We start from the raw sequence: 23,064 nt of genomic DNA on the forward strand, positions 1-23,064 counted from the left end.
TCGAGTCTACAATAAAAATCCAACTCTCTTTCTTTTGCTTAGTGCAATAATATATTTATTAAGCTTTTAAAGCATATATATGGAGTTAGTAGATAAGGAAAGGGGAGGGTGTAAAGTTGTTAGAAATCAAGAAATGGTCGTTTGCTTTTTGATGTGATGAATTTGGACTAAGTCCATAGAAGATGATCGGCTATTCCCCTATCATACTATACATGCATACACTATAAAAGTAATGCCACACACCTAATTTGTGGGTTCCCCATCCCCTTGTATATATGTTCATAAATTCATTTCGACATGTATATATGTAGATGTTGACACTTGATTCGGGGTGTTAAGTTGGAGATAATTATATTAAATATATATTCACTATACAAAAGTATAGATATATATACACACATATAGCCAATTTCTTTCATTAAACTGGAGAATTGATCTCTGCACGTATATGTATCTAACTATCTATTTTTAAGTGTTGTTAGTTGTTACTATAACATATCTATATAAACATGTATATTAATTAATTTGTATATGGGGGAGTTCTTAATTAGAATTAGAAACATATCATCGATGTAGAAATTTATAGATGGAACCATAATGAGGGGAGATCCAATGGTCATGACTCATGATCACATGATGGGATCCTAATTCCTACATCTCTTCTATATGATGGGTTATATATTCTCCATATATGCATATGGGGGAATTAGACGTATATATAAAGAAGAGTTTTTTTTTTTTTTTTGGTTTAAAATAAAGAAGAGTTGTGAAGTTTATAAACTTGCATGTATTTTAAAAATATACAGTTTTCTTAAGAAGTTTTTTTTTTTTTGGTGGGAAGAAGTTTTTTTTTTGTCAAAAGAAGAAGTGTTTTATCTCTTTAACATCCAAGAAGTGTTTATATTTTATTATTTTCTATGAAAATATACATAATATCTTATAATGTATTGTTATTAGTTATTATTCTATAAATGATTTAATAATAAAATAAAAGATTTCATGTTGCAAAAAGTAAGGAAAAAAAGCATGTTTTGAAAGCTTCATTTGAAATAAACAGATAAGGTGAGTTTTAGCCAAAAAAAAAAAAAAAGAAAGAAAGAAAAGATAATAGTATGAGTGTTTTTTGTCTGATGTAGGCTCATCGGGGACTGCTCCAACTCCCTGACAGTTATCATTTTTCATTATTCAACTATCAATTGAATTATATGGGCTTCCCTACTTTTGTTTGTACCTAAACAATTCAAAATCATACAGAAACTAAAATATGCATTTATATATTTAAATCTAAACTACAGGAATGTAAGAGCATGATTATTGGTAGTATCTTAGAAATAAATCTTAGGAATATTGGTAATATATTTAAGTAGTATTTTTGGTTAAGATTTTTGTGTGATTAATGGTAGGTTCTTAACATGTGGTTCTTATAAAAAAAAAATATTAATATAAAAATAAAATTTATAATTATAGAAAATTTAATAATTGTTGCAAATTAAAAAAATTAAAACAATACATAGATACAATTTATAACATAAATAACATAAAACACAAAAAAAAAAATTCTTCTTTTGTTTGATTTTTTAACCAATCACAATGTGACACCTTGCAACATCTTAAGTTAAGAAAAACATCTTAACTTAGATACAAATCTTAACTTTAAGATGTTGGTTTGATTATTTTTAATCAACTTTAATCCTAAGATTTGTCTAAGATACTCAACATTTCAACCAATATTCATGCTCTAACAAACAATTCCTGTAGTTCTTTAACAATAACCTAGGCGGCAGACACTATACAGAGCTAGATGACTCAACAAACAATCAAAAACCTCTAGAAAAACCAATGTTGTGTTTTTTCAAACACATTCTAGTATTAGTTGTTATATAAGTTGGAATGTAGAAAACGGTGATTGCACTGATTGGTTAGAGAACTTGGAAACAGAAACAAAGGTGACTGAGTTCTAACTTCTAAGTTAGGTAATTAAACAGTCCACAACGTCGTTAGCTATTATATTCTATTTAGTGAGCTATTTAAGATAAAAGGCATAAATCGATATGCTTACAACAATCTGTTTGCTTATAGCTTGGATCAAATCCTTAATTAGAGAATATGAGTGGCTATTTATAGACTTACATTTCGTTAAATTTTTTATCAAAACTAAAAATGTTTTGGTTTTTAAAGGTGATGTTGTAAAAGATATCTTGTAAACCAAAAGGGGAAGCAGTTTACCTGTTAGTCCAGTAATAGGCGATCTGGCTATCCCTGACTTTAGTCGGAAAGCATTCCAAACTCGGGACAGACAATGTGGTGGTCCTTCGGGGAGTAGTCAACTCTGAAGCACTTCGGTGCGTTTCTACCGAGGCTAACCGGATCAGCCGATAGGATTTATCAAAAAAAAAAAAAAAAAAAAAAAACCTAAACTCAAACGCTTAAATTAAAATTGCGTTTGAAACAATAGAAGAATGAAACTTCTTTATTTATAACGAAAAAGAGAGAACATCGTAAACATCTAATCATAACCAAGAAAAGACAAATTAAAGTAAACGTTGGCACTCGGATACATCAAATTAGGACCGACCGTTTTGGACATGAGTCTCTGACTTTGACAAATCAGAATCAATTTTAGCCGGATATCTATCGATGCAATGTTGCCAAGGACTATTTGCCGAAGGCTTGACATTGCGTAGAGCCACCCAAACCGCACTATTACACTTAAACCCTGATCCTAAAGCAATCTGCCAAGCTTTATTCCCTTTCTTCATTCTTCCTTTTGCCTCTATGTATGCCAATTCATACCAAATTGAGCTAGACGACGTATTCCCAAATCTATGTAACGTTGATCTAGATGCCTCCACGTCGATCGGTGATAGTCCTAAGCTCTTCTCTAGCTCATCGATCACGGCTCTGCCTCCGGCATGAATACAGAAATGGTCAATAGCAAGCTTAAAATCCGGGACATAGTAATGCTTGATTCTGTCCTTTAAAAGTTTCTTGGCGACGAAGGTAACGAAAAAAAGAAATTTCTCGCTTAAAGGAAGAATCAACGGACCCAATGTTGCTATGTTTTTCTTTAGCGTTGTCCCCGCAACATTGGTTATGTCCTTTGACAGACAAACACCGATTTTACCACTCTCATCGTCTTCTTGTTGCACACATCGAAAAGACTTGTCATCAGCTCCCGTATGGGTTCGAACCGTGTGAGCTAGCTTGTACTTGGACCGTCTCCGATCTCTAGGCTTGTTGGAGAGCAAAATCGCGGCCCCACCAACACGGAACAAGCAATTGCTAACCATCATTGATCTATTTTCGCCAGCATAAATCCCTTGAGTGATGTTCTCAGTGCTCACCACAAGAGCATAAGTGTTTTTATGAACATGCAACAAGTCCTTCGCAAGATCAATGGCGATAACACCAGCACTACAACCCATTCCTCCAAGATTAAAGCTTTTGATGTTGCTTCGGAGCTTGAAAGTATTAACGACCATCGCGGAAAGCGAAGGAGTTGGATTAAACATGCTTGAGTTCACCACAAGTATACCAATCTCTCTAGGGTTAACTTTGGTGTTCTGGAATAGATTTTCGAGCGCACCAATGATAACCTGCTCTGTCTCTTCACGTGCCGCTGCAAAAGTCTTCCGTGGGGGCACGTGAAGGAGTCCCTCGGGACCGTAGGTCTCATCACCTAGACCTGAACGCTCTTGAATCTTCCTCAGGAAATCAAGCGAGGACGGATCATCGCATGCCACGTTCCGTGAAGTATCAGCTTTTCTTATTTGATAGAAAACATCCATGACTCTGGAGACACTGGCTCTGAGATGCGGTGGTGGAAGGTAGCACGAGTAGTCAACGAGATAAACCGGTTTGGGTCGGGTTACCATGTAGAGAACAAAACCAAAGACAGTGAAAGCAAAGAGTATAGCTACGGTTATAAGGTTGTGTTGGAGATAGGAAAAGAAGTTGTGGAGATCGTTTGTGGTATGCCGAGAGGCTTTTCCGGCGACGAACGCCGTTAACGGGAACAAACAGAGGTTGAAAAAGTTGGTTAAGACGTAATGGTAAAGGAGCTTAACGTTAACGGACGTCATTGCTCTGTTTGTGTCGGAAAATAATGGAGTAAACGATGAGATGTATTTGTATGGATCCTCTTTTGTGGTCCGTTACGTTTTACAAGCATGCATTTAGACATGTGTATACTCAAACTCATGCATGCATACACATTGTAATAAAGTACTAGTCCACTGAAAGTTGCCAAAATAGCAAAATAGTATTACAAATATATATATATATATACTAAATTCATATATTTCGATACAAATTTCGTTTTTTTAAATTAAATAAAATATATAAACATAGTCTTTTTTTTAACGTCATTATAAAAAGTCTATAAATAATACTATATATTATTATAAAAAAACTTTCACTAAAATATTTTATTTTTAAATGGTGCTTAACTATGATTACATGTGTATTAAAAAATTTTTTGCGTGCACCAAAAAAAAAAAAAGTGTATTATAAATTTAAGGGAATGTGTGTTCTTAGATCTGATTGGCATAGCCTCTGACTAATTATGGGATCATGAGTATTTCTTGGGAATAAGTTTATTGGCAAGTCTATTCTCGAACCTCAGTAATTAAATGAGTGGAAGTTTAGTTAAGGCCAAATATATAGTCTAAAATAGATTATCTTCATACAGCTAGGATTGAATCTTTTTTTTTTTTTTTTGGTGTAAGCTAGGATTGAATCTTAAGAGACTCTAAATTTACAATCACACCCTAGATCACTTGCTAATGCATATCAAATTATATGGATACAGAATTTTTATTGATTTAAACCTAAGAGGATAAAGAGCAATCTCTACCATCGCCTCATCCAGCAAGTGACCTTTGTATTTTGCAGTTCTCTCTGTTTTAATATCTCATGGCATGGATCTTTCATCTGCAATTTAAAAACCATTCTAGGTAATTTATATGCTACATTTATGTACAACACTTATACATACATTACCCAATTGAGTAACAAAGCTCAACTGATTTCTTTACCCATTAGTAGAAATATAAGAGAAAGTCTTCTGCTAAATGGAGGATTAACCATGTTTGCAGACCAAATCTACCCGTTCTGATGAGTTCAAAGATCGATCTTAACCGGATATCTATGGATGCAATGTTCCCAAGGATTGTTAACCGAGGGCTTGACATCGCGAAGAGCCACCCAAACTGCGCTGTTACACTTAAACCCGCTTCCAAAAGCAATCTGCCAAACCCTGTTCCCTTTCCTCATTCTTCCTTTAGCTTCCGTGTACGCCAATTCATACCATATAGAGCTAGAGGAAGTGTTTCCAAATCTATGCAATGTCATTCTAGACGCCTCGACATGTTTTGGCGAAAGCTTTAAATTCTTCTCTAGCTCATCGATCACGGCTCTACCTCCCGCGTGAATACAGAAATGATCAAATGCAAGCTTGAAATCCGGTATGTAAGGCTTCTTCTCCTTGACATTGAAAAATCTCTTAGCAACAAAAGCCGCAAAGAACAGAATCTGCTCGCTTATAGGAAGAACCAGAGGACCCAACGTAGTGATATTCGTCTTTAAAGCTTCTCCGGCTATAGCCATAAGATCTTTAGACAAAGAAACTCCGGTTTTCAAACACTCATCTTGTTCTTGGTACACACACTTAAATGCTTTCTCATCAGATCCTTTATGAGTCCTCACCGTATGAACAAGCTTATACTTGGATCGTTTTCGATCCAAAGGCTTGTTCGAAAGCAGAACCGCGGATCCACCAACTCTAAACAAGCAATTAGGGATCAACATTGCTTTGTTGTTACCAAAATACCAGTTCTGAGTGATGTTCTCAGTACTAACCACAAGAGCAAAAGTGTTCCTATGGATTTGTAACATGTCACTGGCGAGATCAATAGCGATAACACCAGCACTACATCCCATTCCTCCAAGGTTAAAGCTCTTGATGTTCACTCTAAGCTTATACTTGTTAACAATCATGGCGGATAAAGAAGGCGTAGGGTTAAACAAACTACAATTCACAACAAGAACACCAATCTCCCTAGGATTGATTTTGGTATTCTCGAAGAGACTGTCGAGTGCACCGAAGATTACCTGCTCTGCTTCTTCACGCGCCGCAGCCATAGTCGGACGCGGAGGAATACAGTGAATAGACTCCGGTAAATAAGTCTCTTCACCGAGACCGGACCGAATCAAGATCTTCCTCTGGAACTCAAGAGAAGATTCGCTGAAATCTTGAATCAAGCTAGAATTATTCATGAATGTCTGGTAGCTAACTTTTTGATTCGACGGCGGGAGGTAGCAGGAGTAATCAAGGAGGTAAATGGATCTAGGTCGAGACATGAAGAAGACAATGGACCCTAATATAGCGAAGGCGATGATGAAGATGAATCCGGTGGAATTGTAATGGAGCTGGAGCTGGTTTAGGCTTAATAAGGAGACATTCATGAACAAAACCGCCATGAAAGGGATCAATAAAAGCTTCAAAAAGTGAGTGAGCAGATAGTGATAACCAAGCTTGACGTAGTGTTGGGACCGGATCTGTACGGGTCCTCCATTAGCGTCCATGGACGATATTTGCTGATGATACTGGTGAGAAACTTAAGCTGGATTTGTGTGCGTATATATAGACACTGAGAGAGAGAGAGATGAAGAGAAGAAGAAATCGTAAGGGGATGTGTTTATAGACACCATTTTTTTTTCTCCAGGTTGGGTGGGAGTTTGATATAACTAAAAAACAGAGAGAAGTCGCCATTGATGTATTTGGCATCATGTGTATCGGCCAACTAATGGAAGGCGTAAGCAGGAAAAGTGATGAACAAGCTTTTGGTTTTCCAGATTTTTATGGAAAAACAAACAGAGTAGATTTGAATCGATTTCGAATTTCCAAATTTATAGGGAAAAAAAAGGAATCTTAACGATAATGGACCTGAAAATGGGCTTGGGCTATAGGTCCAATTGTTTTTCTACTGATCTTCTGCTTTGGAAATCAGTCACAAGTCAAAGAATTGGCCCATTATAATGTAACCTAAGTTTGACTATTTTCTTTTTTTAAGAAAATAGAGTTTAGAAGCAAATATAGAGGTGGGTTGGAGATGCTTTTATACAACTCCAAACTCTACTCTCGCGTAAATTTTTAAGATCCCAAAGAAAAAGTATAGTATTATTGTCCAATAACATGTCGGAAGCACCAACATTATCTGCTAAAATATTATTTAACTAATTTCGATTACCAACGGCGTAGGATTTAATGCAAATCCAGCTATTTTACAGAACCTCATTATTCTTACAAAATTCTCTATTTCAGTAAAACCAAATTATAGTTAGACTATCATTAACAACTAGACATTAATGTGTATATAGATAGTAACACAACACTAGCGTACCATGTACTCGTTTGGTGGCATTATCGTAATAAAACACTAATCGCATGCCTTAAATAAGAAAAGCACTCTCAATTTCTACCCGTTGCGCTCTCGTCTTGTCTCTCTCATATTTTTGTTTGTTTGCTCCTAACGTTTCTCTTTCTTCGAACAATCTCCAGAAAACCAAACTATCCCGTCCGGAGAGAAGTGAATTTGAGTTTTCTCTACTCGTGTCACGCGATGTCGGACTCTGGTGGTGGTGGTTCTCACAAGTCCTCCGCAACAAAATCTTCCATTTTCGGACTAAACCTCTACTTAGTCATCGCGATTTGTTCTGTTTTCATACTCTTGATCTCACTCTTGATCTTCCTATTCGTCTGCTTGAATCGCGTTTCACGCGCTCGTAAAATGCGCGTGAAACACAGCTCCGGCTCGATCCCTCTCGTCTCTAAAGAAATCTCGGAGATCAAGACTGTCGGAAAATTTATTAACTCCGATGATTCCAAGGGTAAAATGGGAAACGAAGTTGTTGTTGTTGTCTCCGCCTCAAGCAAAGAAGCGACGAGTGGGTTTGATACTTTGTCGGTGGCTTCTAGCGGTGACGTTGGCTCTGAGGTAATGGGATGGGGAAGATGGTACAGCTTAAAAGATCTGGAGATTGCGACACGTGGCTTCTCCGATGAGAACATGATCGGTGAAGGAGGATACGGTGTCGTTTATAGAGCTGATTTCTCCGACGGTTCTGTCGCCGCCGTCAAGAATCTCCTTAACAACAAGTAATGTCTTTAAAGATTATTACTAATTTAGATTAGTTCATTTTTTTGAAATTTGGATCTTATCTGGTACTACTACATTAAATATTCATTGCCTCAATCTGACAAATTTCATTTACTCTATTTCACGGACTCCGTAATTCTTGGGTCAAGTCTTCATTGGTACTTACTACTTGGTTTTAAATATGCTTTTAATGTTGTCTTCTTCGTTGCTTTCAAACCCAAGAAAATGGCGAAACATTGATTTTTTATATTTCTCTGACAAGTGTTTAATTAGATAACACTTTCTCTGCATGAATTTATTTGAGTTTTTGACTTTAATATACCTTGAAATTCTTGAGTTCTGTATCGATTATTGGTCCAACTGTAACCATTTTATATCCTGAATTAGTAACTTAACATTTTAGAATATGAAGTAAATGTTTTTCCGACCATTGAACTATAGTATAATTACTGTTTTTTTTAGGTAGGTGTACTGAAGCTAAAAGAGTAAAACAAAAGGAAATATTAATTCCTTGTGCTTTGTTCTTTATTCTCTATTAATGCTTTCTTTAATCTTTTCCGTTTCTTTTGACCTCTATGATCTCTTTTGTTTTAGTTTGTCACCTTTTAGATGATGAGATGGTCTTCACTAGTATAAATCTTGCTGGAAAATGAGATACCATTGAACCATATAGCTTGCAAAGAATCTTCTCTGTTTGCTTTCTGGGATTGGTCACTTCTTTGTTGAATCTGGATTTGTTTAGCCAGAGTTCCATGGATTGATTTTATGGTTAAGAAAATGAATAAATCTTTCTATTTAGGTAGCAATATTACAGAAATCTATTATATTGATTGTTAGGTTGAGCAGATTCAGGGTTGTTGGTTGCTGCACAACCACTGGAAGTTTGATGCCATTTTTAAAAAATATAATATTTTTTTGGTCCTGAGGCATGGATGAAACTTTTTATCTTCTTGTTTACTCTTATAGTATTGTTTTATAAACAGTTTTTTAGATTTTAGTATAATAATTGAATCTGCTAAATGATGGTAAAATATAATCTTCTACAGGGGTCAGGCAGAGAAAGAGTTCAAAGTTGAAGTAGAAGCAATTGGGAAAGTAAGACATAAGAACTTGGTTGGTCTGATGGGATATTGTGCTGACAGTGCTCAAAGGTGCTAAAACAAACAAACTCAAATGAATTAGTAAACTCTAATCTGGAATTAATTTAACAATTAGTTATTTCTTTGTTCCTTGATTAGGATGCTTGTGTATGAATATATTGATAATGGAAACTTGGAGCAGTGGTTACACGGTGATGTAGGTCCGGTGAGTCCTCTTACGTGGGATATCCGCATGAAGATTGCCATTGGAACAGCGAAAGGGTGCAGTTTCTTTTGTTTTTCTTTCTTTCGTCTATTTGGTTGTCATTCTAGCTGTGATTGGACTGCTAAACCGTGCCATTTGATGAACAGATTAGCCTATTTACACGAAGGGCTTGAACCTAAGGTTGTGCACCGTGATGTGAAGTCTAGTAACATCTTGCTCGATAAGAAATGGAACGCGAAAGTGTCTGATTTCGGTTTGGCCAAGTTATTAGGATCTGAGACAAGCTATGTGACAACTCGTGTGATGGGAACTTTTGGGTATATAGAGACCTTCTCTTCTTTCAGTTATCAGACTCAAATTGTTTCTATACATATTATCTTCTTACACCATTTTAACTTCCTGCAGATATGTTTCACCGGAATATGCAAGTACGGGTATGCTCAATGAGTGTAGTGATGTCTACAGTTTCGGTGTTCTGCTCATGGAGATCATTACAGGAAGGAGCCCTGTCGATTATTCAAGACCGCCTGGCGAGGTAATCTCATACATTATACTGAAACTTTTAATTAACAATCATTTCCTTCCAAGAACAAATGCAATTAAATTTTTGTTGAACCATTTTCAGATGAACTTAGTGGATTGGTTCAAAGGAATGGTTGCTAGTAGACGTGGAGAAGAAGTTATAGACCCTAAAATAAAGATGTCACCTCCTCCAAGAGCTTTGAAAAGAGCTTTGCTTGTTTGTTTGCGTTGCATAGACCTTGACGCTAGTAAACGACCAAAGATGGGACAAATCATTCACATGCTTGAGGCTGAAGATTTTCCATTCCGTCCTGTGAGTATCAAAAAAGCTATAAGCGATTTGATCCTTTATGCAATTAACTGATTTTTAAGTCATGTGTTTCTCACAGGAACACAGATCAAACCAGGAAAGATTGAAGTGAGAAAGCTTCTAAGGCAAACAAGAATGTCTTGGGGAAGACCACACTTGAGAGTTGATGCTATTCGTTACACAGCCATATATTGATAGATGTTGTTTTTCATGTTTGTTCTTATATTGAGGAATTGTGATGCAAAAGATAAAATTGGAAAAGTGAGATTAGATATTATGAGGATGGAATTCAGATTTAAGGCTTGTAATTTGTAAATATCATATATATTGTATAATAAAACAGTGAACTCAAAGAAAGTTACATTTCTTCTCTTTTGGTTTGCTTGGCCATGCGAATTTCACGTATAGCATCATAAATTGGTTCATTCAATTTGTGCCTAAGCATTACACCGACCCGGACCAAACCAGAATTTGGTAATTTGTATTTTTCTTATAAATAACCGGATCGGCTCTGCTTTGAAAATTGATTGGTATTATGTTTAATTTGGGTTCATAACTGAACCTCTCCAACCGAAGTTATTAATGACCGGACTCGGATATATCGGATCCGGTTCGGGTCGAACACAAACACATGTGTCGGAATTAGGATCCGACAATCCACGACCACTCCACTAACCTGCGAATGGTAAAATTATCCAAGAAGGCCACGTGTCATCACATATTCTCCTGACTTCGCCATCATCATGAAACCCACATAGTCCCACGCAAAAAGGGAAAACAAAATCCATTCTTTAAAGAGAAATCGATTTCATCCAGATCTAAAATTCGACCTTTTGTTGATCGAAAAATGGAAGAGGATTTGATTAAGCGCCTTGAAGCTGCGGTTACGAGGCTTGAAGGGATCTCAAGCTACGGAGGAGGAGGAGTTGTTTCTCTTTCTCGTGGAGGAGATTTCTCCTCCGGCGCCGGAACCGATGTCGCGTCGTCTGATCCATCGATTCTTGCTTATGAAGATCTGATTTCTCAATGCGTTGGTAGGGCTCTGAGTGCGGCTGAGAAAATCGGTGGACCTGTTCTAGATGTGACGAAGATTGTCGCCGAAGCTTTTGCTTCGCAAAAGGAGCTGCTTGTTCGCATCAAGCAAACTCAGGTAAAGTTTTTGAATTTTGGTGTTCTCGATCAATTCGTTTTGGTGCGTCGTTGTGGATTGGATTTTGATTTTGTCGGGATTTGAACAGAAGCCTGACCTCGCTGGATTGGCTGGATTCCTAAAGCCGTTGAATGATGTTACAATGAAAGCTAATGCAATGACTGAAGGAAAAAGGTCGGATTTTTTCAATCACTTGAAGGCTGCTTCCGATAGTTTATCTGCATTGGCTTGGATTGCTTTCACTGGAAAAGATTGTGGTAAGCAAAGCCATCATCATGTTGGAAAAGATTCTGACTTTATGCATTTTATGATGTAAATTTTCTTTCTTTGTGTTTTTTTTCCTGCAAGGTATGAGTATGCCAATAGCTCATGTGGAAGAAAGTTGGCAAATGGCTGAGTTTTACAACAATAAGGTGCTAATCTTCAACCTCTCTATGCTTTCATATGTTATGATGTTAGGAGCTTATGGAAAACAATAGAGAACGAGTACTTTATAGTTGCTTGTTCAGGTTGCACATTGTTAATTCTGTGATCTCCGTGTTCTTCTTCAGGTTCTGGTGGAGTATCGTAACAAAGACGCAGATCATGTGGAATGGGCTAAAGCCTTAAAAGAACTTTACTTACCTGGTTTAAGGGAATATGTCAAAAGTCATTACCCCTTGGGACCTGTATGGAATGCATCAGGGAAACCTGCTAGTGCTCCTGCAAAGGCTCCACCTGGTGCTCCTGCAAAGGCTCCACCTGGTGCTCCTGCAAAGGCTCCACCTGGTGCTCCTGCTCCTCCACCAGCACCCCTCTTCAGTTCTGAATCTTCAAAGCCATCATCATCGTCAAACCAAAAACAAGGGATGTCTGCTGTTTTCCAGCAGCTCAGCTCGGGTGCTGTGACCTCAGGTAGGTTTGAAGTTGTATGTCGTCATATTTCTGGTGCAGTGTCTATATATTTGGAATGTGATTCATAAGTAGCTTTTCTCGTTCTTTGTTTTCCAGGTCTTAGAAAAGTGACGGATGATATGAAGACAAAGAACCGTGCTGATAGATCTGGAGCTGTTAGTGCCGTTGAGAAGGAAACTCGTACCAGTAAACCGGCCTTTTCAAAAACTGGACCACCGAAAATGGAACTTCAAATGGGTCGCAAGTGGGTTTTACTAAGAATAACTATATGGTACAAAACTATGATCAAAATGCTATAAAACTGATTGTTGGATTCTACTATTAGGTGGGCTGTTGAGAACCAAATTGGGAAGAAGGACTTGGTTATCAGCGAGTGTGATTCCAAACAGTCTGTGTACATATTTGGTTGCAAAGATTCTGTCTTGCAGATACAAGGTAACTTTGCGCCATTCCATTCTCACTGTGAAAGTTGGATATCTACTCAAAAATCTTTTGAGGCACTTACTGTTGTTGCCTAATCTGTAGGAAAAGTGAATAACATCACCATTGACAAATGCACCAAAATGGGTGTTGTTTTCACGGTGAGTGGAATAATACTGTTTCTTTTACATTCATACAGTATACATTTACGTGATTTCTAATAAAGTAAAATATAATATGTCTGTATAGGATGTTGTTGCTGCATTTGAGATTGTGAACTGCACCAACGTAGAAGTGCAATGTCAGGTTTGTGTTCTATATAATCTATAAGCTTTTGCAGATGTATCTGCTTAAGGACCATCTATTTTACTTCTCAAACTTATGATGTAGCTCTAACCATATGCAACTCTTTTTCGAGACACTGATTGCTCTTGCTTTGTCGGATCTAGGGTTCAGCTCCCACAGTTTCTGTGGACAACACAACTGGCTGTCAGTTATATCTAAACAAAGACTCATTAGAAACAGCTATAACAACAGCCAAATCCAGTGAGATCAATGTAATGGTGCCCGGTGCTACCCCTGATGGAGATTGGGTATGACTTTCCTTCCTTTGTAACCATGAAAACGTTTTGGTTTTCTTATTTATTCACCAAGCAACAAAATACCTCTGGAGTCGGTTACTGTAGGTTGATACCAAAATTCAGAAGTCATTGGTTAAAAGCGCATTGTAACCAAGAAACTCATGTGTGTGACACTATTCATTGAAGGAATCATTCTCATATTGTTTTGTTACAACATTGTAGGTGGAACATGCGCTGCCTCAACAGTACAATCATGTGTTTACTGAAGGGAAGTTTGAGACAACACCGGTCTCGCATTCAGGTGCCTAAGCAAAGGAGAAACTATTTTCACTCTGGATTGTCCTTGAATATCAGGCCTTTTTTATACTCATATACTTGGTTTCTTAAGATTATAATAGAGGAGAGAATATGTTTGTTTGTTTGTTGTTTTTTTCTTTCTTTCTCTCTTTCCCCCAATTTTGGGTTTGGAGGTTGTGGCTTTTTATTTATTTATGTGATCTGATCAGCTTGTGTCTTGTTCGTCCTTGGGGTTTTGGTTTTGGATTTGGATTCGGGTTTCTCGTTTCTTTTTTTACTTGTGGGCTTGTCCCGAGTCGTTGCTGATGACATTGTTCACAAATCATGGATAGAAAAAGTTGCAATCCTATTTTTGGAATATGCAATTTTTTATTTAACCTTTTTGTTGTTGTTTTGTTTTGTATATGATGTGACCGTGGCTTAATAATCTTGAGGAATGTAGAAATGATTTGAAAAATGAGAATAGAAGTTTTAGTCAGTCAATATAATAATTGTGAGTTGTACATTGTGGAATCACCAAGCTAAAATTATTGGTGGTTGTGGATTAAACTTTGAAGAATGTGTTAACTTGTACTATTGAGAAATAGAATGGAAAAGGGTAATAATGTCATCCGCTTTCATGAAAAATGAAATTTATTTGTATGAAATTTAGTTATTTTTCTGCATTTACATGAACCTCATAGCTTAAGCTCATACATTTAGCATCCCATTCTCTTCACCTACGAGATATCAATAAATTTTCCAACCTTTTTTTGTACTTGTGAGTCCTAAGTCCTAACTAATTTGATCATTTTTGCAACCATTTTTGCAAACAGTTTGGACAAAACACTTGTGTCGAATGGTAATTTTTTATACATTGAGTTCAAACCTTAAAACTTGGTTTTCGTTTCTCCAATTTGACTGCCTTAAGTTTTCTCTGCAAAAGTATTCTCTCCGGAATTAGCCCTTTTCATAATACAATAATAGAGATGACGAAAAAATCAAAAGTATAATATTACAAAACAAAGACCGAAACGAAGACTTTCGCTCAAGACTAACAACAGAAGTCAACACGTGTAGTGTGGAAAAACGAGCACAAACGTGTCTTTGGAGTTAGTATATAACCGTTACAGTAAAAACCTCTTCGTTAAGTAACAACAACACAATTCTCAAATCTCTCTCTCTCACCATCAATGGCTCTCTCCATCTCCATCTCCATCTCCATCTCTCTCCTCCTCATCTTCCTCTCTCACTTCCCCTCCTCACGTAAGTATCTTCTAGTTCTTCGCCACGACGTCGTTTCTTCTTTCTTCATCTAACCTTTTTCCTCTCTTCCTCTGTTTTTTTTTTTGTTACCGACAGATGCAGAGCCTTTCATCGGAGTTAACTACGGCCAAGTCGCCGACAATCTCCCTCCTCCTTCAGAAACCGCCAAGCTCCTCCAATCCACTTCTATCCAGAAAGTTCGACTCTACGGCGCCGATCCCGCCATCATCAAAGCTTTGGCCGGAACAGGGGTTGGTATCGTCATCGGCGCTGCTAACGGCGACGTTCCTTCTTTCGCCTCCGATCCCAACGCCGCCACTCAATGGATCAACTCCAATGTCCTTCCTTTTTATCCCGCTTCCAAAATCATCCTCATCACCGTCGGCAACGAGGTCCGTCATAATTCAGTTGTAAAAGTTTAAACCTTTCTCGAGAAAATTCCCTTAAATCTCCTCCGATCGTTGCAGATTCTGATGTCGAACGATCCAAATCTGGTGAATCAGCTACTTCCGGCGATGCAAAATGTCCAAAAAGCCCTTGAGGCGGTGTCTCTCGGCGGGAAAATCAAGGTCTCGACGGTGCACTCGATGACGGTGCTCGGTAGTTCAGACCCGCCATCGACCGGTTCATTTGCGCCCGGTTATCAAACCGGTTTAAAAGGAATTTTGCAATTTCTAAGCGACACTGGTTCACCTTTTGCTATTAATCCGTACCCGTTCTTCGCGTACCAAAGTGATCCGAGACCCGAAACGCTGTCGTTTTGCCTTTTCCAGCCTAACGCCGGACGGGTCGACTCCAAAACCGGAATCAAGTACACGAACATGTTCGATGCTCAGGTACATTAATTACAGTTGGCTCCACGCTGTCAAAAAAACTAATCAATTCATTTGTGTTTGGTAGTAACTAATTAAACTTTAGCAGAGTAGCTAATCTCTTGTTATGAATTTGGTGGTTCAAATTAGACGTTTAAAAGCATAGTTTATCTGGGTCGGTTAGTTTCTAGTAATTTATTGTTATGACACAAAAGATCAGAATAAATGAATAATAATACTTGGCAATATTCACGTGGCCGAATCTATAGTTTGAACTTTCGGTATTTTATATGTTATTTCAAAATTTCTTTACACTAGATTGTAGCAAGGAACTTGTTCTGTCACTACTTTTTCATTTAGAAGGAATCTATATCCCTATTATATAGTACAAAAGACAGTTGGTCACGTATGTGTCTGAATTACACTTTCTTTCACATACACAATCTATAAAGTATGAATTCTGCTTAATAGTATTTGGTACTAGTAATACTTATTTTTCAATCCATTTGATGATGATGTTAATAATTATCTTCTCAGGGAAGTATGCGTGAGATGACATGTCACTCGTTTACTCATTGTCTGACAGACTGGATTCGCACTAGTTATTTTAGAGGTTTCTTGAAACATATGTTTTGTTTGTATGCACTAGTCATCATTAATTCCACGTAAGCAGCGTCGACTAAAATCAATAAAACAAACGAAATTAAAAAATGGTGACGTTTCAGGTCCTATTTATGGCTTACTAACAAAGTAGTAGTAGAAGAAGTCTTCGTTCATTGTCGTTGCTTCCAGCACAAGTTACTGTGTAAACTCCTTTCATTATTTCTTAGGTTGATGCGGTTCACTCGGCTTTGAAATCGATGGGATTCGAAAAGGTTGAGATTGTGGTGGCGGAAACAGGTTGGGCGTCAAGAGGGGACGCTAACGAGGTTGGAGCAAGCGTGGATAACGCCAAAGCTTACAACGGAAACCTAATAGCTCATCTAAGGTCTATGGTTGGCACACCCCTCATGCCTGGAAAACCTGTTGACACTTACCTTTTCGCACTGTATGATGAGAATCTAAAGCCTGGACCTTCTTCAGAACGGGCTTTCGGGCTTTTCAAAACTGATCTTTCCATGGTCTACGATGTAGGCCTTGCCAAGAGTAGCAGTAGTAGTCAGGTTAGATACTAGAAGTTGTGTTTTTTATTTGGAAAAAAGTAATCTATTATAACATGCATGTAAACGCAAATGCGGATAAATAACAGGGTTTTAATTTGTGAGGTTATGTTTTGATCATAAAATTAGACACCATCAGGAAAAGTGACATCGTCGGGGTGGTGTGTACCGAAGAAGGGTGCCACAAATGAGGAGTTACAGGCAAGCTTGGATTGGGCGTGCGGACAAGGAATAGATTGTGGTGCGATACAGCCAGGAGGGGCTTGTTTCGAGCCAAACAATGTGGCCTCTCACGCAGCCTATGCCATGAATATGTATTATCAGAAATCTCCTAAGCAGCCTACAGATTGCGATTTCTCTAAAACCGCAACAGTCACTTCCCAAAACCCTAGTAAGTTTTCTCTCCCGTTACTTTCACACCCTACCAATAATAGTTTCACCTTAGTAACTTAGTATAAAAAGTTGTAACAAAGACCTAGTGATTGAAGATTGCTTTTGTTTGTTGAAGGCAATGATCAATTCTCTTCTACTATGTTTTATTGTAGGCCTTGTAAACGCTTTAATTGACCAAAGAATCGGTTTTCTACATGCTTTAGTACTAGTTATAAAAAATATGAAAAGACCACATTGAGTATACTTATTTTTCTTATAGTATCAACCATTGAACAATAGCAAAAATTTATTATACTAATTGGGTTTCCTTAATTATCTTGAATCTGAATTTGATAGGTTACAACAGTTGCGTATATCCGGGAGGAGGAGGAGGAGCAGCAGGAAGTAAAGCAGTAATGAACAAGTATGTGAGCTCAGACAAAGTAGAGAAGAAGAATGGAGCAATAGAACCAAATGTCTCTTCTTCTCTATCTTTTCTACTCATCTTTTTGTCCCTAATCTTCCATGTATAATAATGTAAATGGCTCGAGTAGCTCTTGGAGGTAAGTAATCAATTAATTACGCCTAGTTCTCGATTTCCTCTGTATTACTGTGATCAAGTTTGTTATTAGTTTTATAATGGTTAGTGGTCACACACATTCTATAATAAAAGTGTACTATTTTTTTTTGTTTTACAACATAATAAAATTGTATTCTATACGCACATTCAATAATAAAAATTATATATATAAAAGTTGGCCAACTCTCTCCATCCTTCCGCCACGTCAGCAGTGGAGAGAGTGCCATGTGTCACAACATATTACATTTATTATTTTATTTTATTTAATTAAGAATTTAAATCATGCATTAATTATTCTTTATATGAAAATTGACATATTTAACTTATTAATTAAGTAAATTCAATTTAATTAGTTACAAAAGTATATCAAACTCATATAGAAATTAAATTATTTAAATTGAGCTGTATAAATTGTATACACTTATGTGTAAACTTAAAATCAATAGAATTTTAATTAAATTTTAGATTTATTAACGTATAAAAATAAATAATATGATATTAGTATTTATTTCATGTTTTCATATACTATAATATATATAGGATTAGTGCCCATGAATTAAAATACATAAATTAGAATGAATACATAAATTAAATTATTTTAAAGATAACCAAATATATAACAATGTAATTAAACATAAATTAAAATACAAAACATAGAATGAATTATTTACTTGAGAGTTAAAGGAATATAACAAAATGATTATTAGAAGAAAAAAAACACCAAAAGGATTATGTATCAAATTAATTCAATCGATGTAAATAGTTATAACTAACAAATTATGGATGGAAAAACCCGCACGTTGTGCGGGTATTAGCCTAGTAGTTTGTAACGGCTATTTCGTGTGTGTGTGTGGGGGGGCATTTCGGTTTAACTATTTTTTATTATGTTGAGAGCAAAGAAGCAGACATTGCAAAATAACATAAAAAATAGTTCAGAGAATTGGGCCTGTTTAAAGTAATGGGCTTATTTATAGTATTGTAGACTCAAGTCAAACTTCATATTCTCTCCTCGTCGAATCTGTGGGAATGATCAAGGGTTTCCGGTCGTCGTCGAATTTGGGGGAATGCTTTCACTCCTCCTCAGCTCCTCTTCTCGTCAAGGGATTCTAGTCGGTAGATCAATTTGGGCTTGTGGCTTCTACTGATGGGCCTGTTCCTACAAAGCTAATCTTTGTGGTGTAGACTTCTTTTGGTTTCTTACTGGACCTCGGATAAATTTTCCTAAATTCTTATATATGTGTCCCTCTTAAATTATTACTACATTTTAGTAATGTATAATTTCAGAAATAGAAAATATATTTGAGTTGAACCTTGATAATTGGGCCTTACTGTAATATTGACCCGGTTTAGCTTGGTTTACTCCACTGAATTTACCTTTTCTGAAAAGGAATTGTCGAAAACCTAGTTCTTTTTTTCCTTTGTTAAAGAAAAACTATTTCCTTCTTAAAAAAGGAATTGTTGATCTCACCGACTCTAGGGCTTATAAATAAATAGACGCATAGGTTCATAACCTCATCACCTTAAACACAATTCAATCGCTCTCTAAATTCTTTTATCTTTCATCAAATTGCTTCACAGAGAAAAAACCTACTCCACAAAGAACAAACAATGTCGTCGACGATGATCGTGTTGATGAGCTCCGATGGTCAGTCGTTTGAGGTGGAAGAAGCGGTAGCAATCCAATCTCAGACCATAGCACATATGGTTGAAGACGATTGCGCCGCTAATGGAATCCCTCTTGCAAACGTGACAAGCAAGACTCTTGCGAAAGTGATTGAGTACTGCAAGAAGCACCACGTCGATGAGGCTAACCCTATCTCTGAAGATGAACTCAAGAAGTGGGACACGGAGTTCATGGAAACCGATCAATCCACGATATTTGATCTCATTCTTGCTGCGAATTACCTAAACATCAAAAGCTTGCTTGATCTCACATGTCAAACTATTGCGGATATGATCAAAGGCAAGAATCCAGAGGAGATTCGTACACTTTTCAACATTAAGAATGATTTTACACCTGAGGAGGAAGAAGAGGTTCGTAGGGAGAATCAATGGGCTTTTGAATGATCGGATGAATCAAAAACCTAACTAGCTTTCTTTTTCTTTCTTTCGTTGGTGTGTTTTTTTTCAACTTCTTGATCAATAATGTAGATGATGATCACTTCGTCTACTTTTTTTTATAATGATTTGTGTTTCTTTTTATGATTTCAAGGATTTAATCTAATAATTTGTTTTTTTTTTTAATGATTTATGTTTCTTTTAATTTGTTTGCTCTTGAGATAATCTTTTGTTGGATACTACTAAAATATGTTTAACCAATTTTCATAGAATGATTATATGAAACTAGCGAAATTGTTTCAGCAGCAACAAGTGCTTGTAGCCAATTCGGAATAACATAATCTATAAGACGAAATAAACGTAGAAAAACAAGTAACATGTTTATCTTTTTTGTATATAAATAAATCAAGTTTCTTAAAAGAAAATCCTACATCAATTTATTTTAATTTGCAGCATAACGATATATCAATCACAAATATAAAACAATGTATAGCTAAACATCCTACAAATTCATTCTATCGAATCGAAATATAATCTCATAGCTCGAAAACGACGTCGTTTAATCATAGTGAGTGGGGTCCACATTAATGGGGAACAGTCAATGTCTATTGACTCTCTCTCTCTCTCTTCTCGCTCTATGTTCTCTATCTAGTCTCAGGTCAGAGAGCCATCATCAACATTCAACAAGAGAGCCGTGTTTGTTTGTGTCTGACTGATTCTTCTTCTCAAGCTCCTCTTTTCCCACGTAATTCCCCCAAATCCTCTCTTTCTAGGGTTCGATCTCCCTCTCTCAATCATGAACCTTCTTCTCTTCTAGACCCGCAAAGTTTCCCCTTTTTCTTTGATCGGCGACGGAGAAGCCTAAGTCTGATCCCGGAATGTCTGTCTCCGAGCTCAAAGAACGTCACGCCGTCGCTACGGAGACCGTTAATAACCTCCGTGACCAGCTTAGACAGAGACGCCTCCAGCTCCTCGATACCGATGGTTTGTGGATTTTTTTCCGTCTCTCTTCTTCTCTCGTCTTCTTCTTTAATTAGGATTGAATTTTGGCAGTGGCGAGGTATTCGGCGGCGCAAGGACGTACTCGGGTGAGTTTCGGAGCGACGGATCTGGTTTGTTGTCGTACTCTTCAGGGACACACCGGAAAGGTGACTCAAAGTTTCCATCTTTTTTCTCTATCTTACAAATGTGAAATATTTAGTAGCTTTCCCGTATGATTGACGAATTGGGGTTGCAAAGATATGTTCTTTATCCTTCAAGTATGCTTCTTTATGGATTGTTTTATAGCTTGTGATGAAAAGCTTCCATTTTGGAGAATTTTGGGTTGTATCTAGTTTGTTATTTAGTTGGTGGTGTCTATAAGATGTTACCAGTTATCATATTTGAGGACTGTAGAGGGATTTGGTTAAGATCCTACGGAAATGTAGCTACAGAAAAGTTGGTTGTGAATGTTAGCTGATACTACTGATACAAAATTCAGATGAGAGCTAGATTGTTGTAGATTTAACTTGTGGGATTTGCAGGTTTATTCATTGGATTGGACACCGGAGAGGAACCGTATTGTCAGTGCATCTCAAGATGGGAGATTAATCGTGTGGAATGCTCTAACGAGTCAGAAAACTCATGCTATTAAACTCCCTTGTGCATGGGTTATGACATGTGCTTTCTCTCCAAATGGTCAGTCGGTTGCGTGTGGTGGATTAGACAGTGTATGTTCTATCTTTAGCCTTAGCTCGACCGCAGACAAGGACGGAACTGTACCGGTTTCAAGAATGCTCACTGGTCACAGGGGATATGTTTCGTGCTGTCAGTATGTCCCAAACGAGGATGCTCACCTAATCACCAGTTCAGGTGATCAAACATGTATCTTATGGGATGTGACTACTGGCCTCAAAACTTCTGTTTTTGGTGGTGAATTTCAGTCTGGACATACTGCTGATGTACTAAGGTATGGATGTTGGTGTCATCTGCTTGACTCATTGGCATATTTGTTTGTTTACTAAAGTAGCATTTGTTTGAAAACCTACTTAATCCTCTAGTACTATACCATTTGAATCGAGTGTTGGAATCAACTTATAGGTTTGGTCTTATAGAATAGAAACGCTTATTTGACTTGTATATAAAAGCTAGCATGTATGATATATTGCATGTCGGTAAAACTAATGCACTCTTATACGGTGATTGTGCCTCATCCTTGCAGTGTCTCAATCAGTGGATCAAACCCAAATTGGTTCATATCTGGTTCATGCGATTCCACAGCCCGGTTGTGGGACACTCGTGCTGCAAGCCGAGCAGTGCGTACCTTTCATGGGCACGAGGGAGATGTTAATACGGTCAAGTTCTTTCCGGATGGGTATAGATTTGGGACTGGATCAGACGATGGCACATGCAGGTTGTATGACATAAGGACTGGTCACCAACTCCAGGTGTATCAGCCACATGGTGATGGTGAGAACGTACCTGTCACCTCCATTGCATTCTCTGTCTCAGGGAGACTTCTTTTCGCTGGCTATGCCAGCAACAACACTTGCTACGTTTGGGATACTCTCTTGGGAGAGGTAAGCAATTAGTATTTAGAGTAATGAGCGGTGAGAGTTGTTTTCGCTCATTGTAAGGTTTATGATTGAAGCGTGGGGCGTTTTCTTGCAGGTTGTATTGGATTTGGGATTACAGCAGGATTCACACAAGAATCGGATAAGCTGTTTGGGGTTGTCAGCAGATGGAAGTGCCTTGTGTACAGGAAGTTGGGATTCAAATCTAAAGGTTAGTGTCTCTGCTTATCATATCATGTTATGTTTGTAAGGAAATTCGAGGATTTACGAATATTCGTTGAATTTACACAGATATGGGCGTTTGGAGGGCACAGGAGAGTGATTTGAAGAAGATTAACAAAGGTAGGAGTCATGTCTCCAGTTGTGGTGGTGGTTGGTTAGTATATTCTGTAATTGGGAAGTAAGGTCGCGATATGTGGAAGAACGGAAGGTGTTTGGTTTGAAATAGTGGAGTGGTTAGAAGGATCAAACTTCCCTTGTTGTTAAGTGTGTGCTTTGATTTATTTGTTCTTCAGTCTCCTTTTTACTAAACTCCTAAACACGCTACTCAATGTGAATTCTGTCTGTAATCAATTGTGCTCACCAGTCTCTACTATTATCTCTTGAAATTGAACGCAGACCATAAAACTCTACAAATTGGTTAGCTG

At 37.3% G+C, this 23,064-nt stretch overlaps 7 protein-coding genes across 8 annotated transcripts; 5 read left to right on the forward strand and 2 right to left on the reverse strand.

Moving 5' to 3' along the window:
* Nucleotides 1-2,450: 2,450 nt before the first annotated feature.
* On the reverse strand, nucleotides 2,451-4,166 carry LOC9305213 (3-ketoacyl-CoA synthase 18). The gene has a single exon (XM_002869096.2). The coding sequence runs from the start codon at nucleotides 4,080-4,082 to the stop codon at nucleotides 2,565-2,567; it is 1,518 nt and encodes a 505-aa protein (XP_002869142.1). The 5' UTR covers nucleotides 4,083-4,166; the 3' UTR covers nucleotides 2,451-2,564.
* A 567-nt stretch (nucleotides 4,167-4,733) lies between these two features.
* LOC9305214 (3-ketoacyl-CoA synthase 17) lies at nucleotides 4,734-7,027 on the reverse strand. The gene has a single exon (XM_002869097.2). The coding sequence runs from the start codon at nucleotides 6,583-6,585 to the stop codon at nucleotides 5,122-5,124; it is 1,464 nt and encodes a 487-aa protein (XP_002869143.1). The 5' UTR covers nucleotides 6,586-7,027; the 3' UTR covers nucleotides 4,734-5,121.
* A 467-nt stretch (nucleotides 7,028-7,494) lies between these two features.
* Nucleotides 7,495-10,668, forward strand: LOC9305215 (probable receptor-like serine/threonine-protein kinase At4g34500). Its single transcript, XM_021019858.1, has 7 exons — nucleotides 7,495-8,158; nucleotides 9,206-9,310; nucleotides 9,398-9,520; nucleotides 9,611-9,781; nucleotides 9,870-9,999; nucleotides 10,090-10,299; nucleotides 10,376-10,668. Exons 1-7 carry the CDS (start codon nucleotides 7,623-7,625, stop codon nucleotides 10,406-10,408), a joined length of 1,308 nt encoding a protein of 435 aa, XP_020875517.1. The 5' UTR covers nucleotides 7,495-7,622; the 3' UTR covers nucleotides 10,409-10,668.
* A 287-nt stretch (nucleotides 10,669-10,955) lies between these two features.
* Nucleotides 10,956-14,095, forward strand: LOC9303188 (cyclase-associated protein 1). Of its 2 annotated transcripts, XM_021019857.1 has the most exons (11): nucleotides 10,956-11,446; nucleotides 11,535-11,703; nucleotides 11,795-11,859; nucleotides 11,998-12,156; nucleotides 12,205-12,340; nucleotides 12,437-12,584; nucleotides 12,666-12,775; nucleotides 12,866-12,921; nucleotides 13,010-13,066; nucleotides 13,210-13,353; nucleotides 13,564-14,095. In XM_021019857.1, the coding sequence occupies exons 1-11, from the start codon at nucleotides 11,144-11,146 to the stop codon at nucleotides 13,648-13,650; spliced, it is 1,434 nt and encodes a 477-aa protein (XP_020875516.1). In that variant the 5' UTR covers nucleotides 10,956-11,143; the 3' UTR covers nucleotides 13,651-14,095. The 2 variants fall into 2 exon arrangements, with proteins under 2 accessions (XP_020875516.1, XP_020875514.1); XM_021019855.1 differs by having other exon boundaries at nucleotides 11,034-11,446; nucleotides 11,998-12,340.
* Nucleotides 14,096-14,795: 700 nt separating this feature from the next.
* LOC9303189 (glucan endo-1,3-beta-glucosidase 7) lies at nucleotides 14,796-17,919 on the forward strand. The gene is made up of 6 exons (XM_021019854.1): nucleotides 14,796-14,883; nucleotides 14,980-15,275; nucleotides 15,351-15,719; nucleotides 16,526-16,858; nucleotides 16,985-17,246; nucleotides 17,585-17,919. Exons 1-6 carry the CDS (start codon nucleotides 14,811-14,813, stop codon nucleotides 17,758-17,760), a joined length of 1,509 nt encoding a protein of 502 aa, XP_020875513.1. The 5' UTR covers nucleotides 14,796-14,810; the 3' UTR covers nucleotides 17,761-17,919.
* A 1,317-nt stretch (nucleotides 17,920-19,236) lies between these two features.
* On the forward strand, nucleotides 19,237-20,380 carry LOC9303190 (SKP1-like protein 11). Its single transcript, XM_002867072.2, has one exon. It carries the CDS (start codon nucleotides 19,416-19,418, stop codon nucleotides 19,872-19,874), a length of 459 nt encoding a protein of 152 aa, XP_002867118.1. The 5' UTR covers nucleotides 19,237-19,415; the 3' UTR covers nucleotides 19,875-20,380.
* Nucleotides 20,381-20,494: 114 nt separating this feature from the next.
* LOC9303191 (guanine nucleotide-binding protein subunit beta) lies at nucleotides 20,495-23,027 on the forward strand. Its single transcript, XM_021019923.1, has 6 exons — nucleotides 20,495-20,849; nucleotides 20,919-21,013; nucleotides 21,389-21,813; nucleotides 22,066-22,423; nucleotides 22,515-22,628; nucleotides 22,709-23,027. Exons 1-6 carry the CDS (start codon nucleotides 20,744-20,746, stop codon nucleotides 22,742-22,744), a joined length of 1,134 nt encoding a protein of 377 aa, XP_020875582.1. The 5' UTR covers nucleotides 20,495-20,743; the 3' UTR covers nucleotides 22,745-23,027.
* The last annotated feature ends 37 nt before the right edge of the window (nucleotides 23,028-23,064 follow it).

Source organism: Arabidopsis lyrata (genome assembly GCF_000004255.2).
Source record: "Arabidopsis lyrata subsp. lyrata unplaced genomic scaffold ARALYscaffold_7, whole genome shotgun sequence".
NCBI lineage: Eukaryota > Viridiplantae > Streptophyta > Magnoliopsida > Brassicales > Brassicaceae > Arabidopsis > Arabidopsis lyrata.

Bases quoted from the DNA above. Each gene is read 5' to 3' on its own strand.
- LOC9305213 (XM_002869096.2), bottom strand. From the start codon at position 4,082: ATGACGTCCGTTAACGTTAAGCTCCTTTACCATTACGTCTTAACCAAC.
- LOC9305214 (XM_002869097.2), bottom strand. From the start codon at position 6,585: ATGGACGCTAATGGAGGACCCGTACAGATCCGGTCCCAACACTACGTC.
- LOC9305215 (XM_021019858.1), top strand. From the start codon at position 7,623: ATGTCGGACTCTGGTGGTGGTGGTTCTCACAAGTCCTCCGCAACAAAA. The intron at 9,782-9,869 runs GTATATAGAGAC...AACTTCCTGCAG, and splicing joins CGTGTGATGGGAACTTTTGG to ATATGTTTCACCGGAATATG. The intron at 10,300-10,375 runs GTGAGTATCAAA...TGTTTCTCACAG, and splicing joins AAGATTTTCCATTCCGTCCT to GAACACAGATCAAACCAGGA.
- LOC9303188 (XM_021019855.1), top strand. From the start codon at position 11,144: ATGGAAGAGGATTTGATTAAGCGCCTTGAAGCTGCGGTTACGAGGCTT. The intron at 11,704-11,794 runs GTAAGCAAAGCC...TTTTCCTGCAAG, and splicing joins TTTCACTGGAAAAGATTGTG to GTATGAGTATGCCAATAGCT. The intron at 12,776-12,865 runs GTAACTTTGCGC...CCTAATCTGTAG, and splicing joins TTCTGTCTTGCAGATACAAG to GAAAAGTGAATAACATCACC.
- LOC9303189 (XM_021019854.1), top strand. From the start codon at position 14,811: ATGGCTCTCTCCATCTCCATCTCCATCTCCATCTCTCTCCTCCTCATC. The intron at 14,884-14,979 runs GTAAGTATCTTC...TGTTACCGACAG, and splicing joins CTCTCACTTCCCCTCCTCAC to ATGCAGAGCCTTTCATCGGA. The intron at 17,247-17,584 runs GTAAGTTTTCTC...TGAATTTGATAG, and splicing joins AGTCACTTCCCAAAACCCTA to GTTACAACAGTTGCGTATAT.
- LOC9303190 (XM_002867072.2), top strand. From the start codon at position 19,416: ATGTCGTCGACGATGATCGTGTTGATGAGCTCCGATGGTCAGTCGTTT.
- LOC9303191 (XM_021019923.1), top strand. From the start codon at position 20,744: ATGTCTGTCTCCGAGCTCAAAGAACGTCACGCCGTCGCTACGGAGACC. The intron at 21,814-22,065 runs GTATGGATGTTG...TCATCCTTGCAG, and splicing joins CATACTGCTGATGTACTAAG to TGTCTCAATCAGTGGATCAA. The intron at 22,629-22,708 runs GTTAGTGTCTCT...GAATTTACACAG, and splicing joins GTTGGGATTCAAATCTAAAG to ATATGGGCGTTTGGAGGGCA.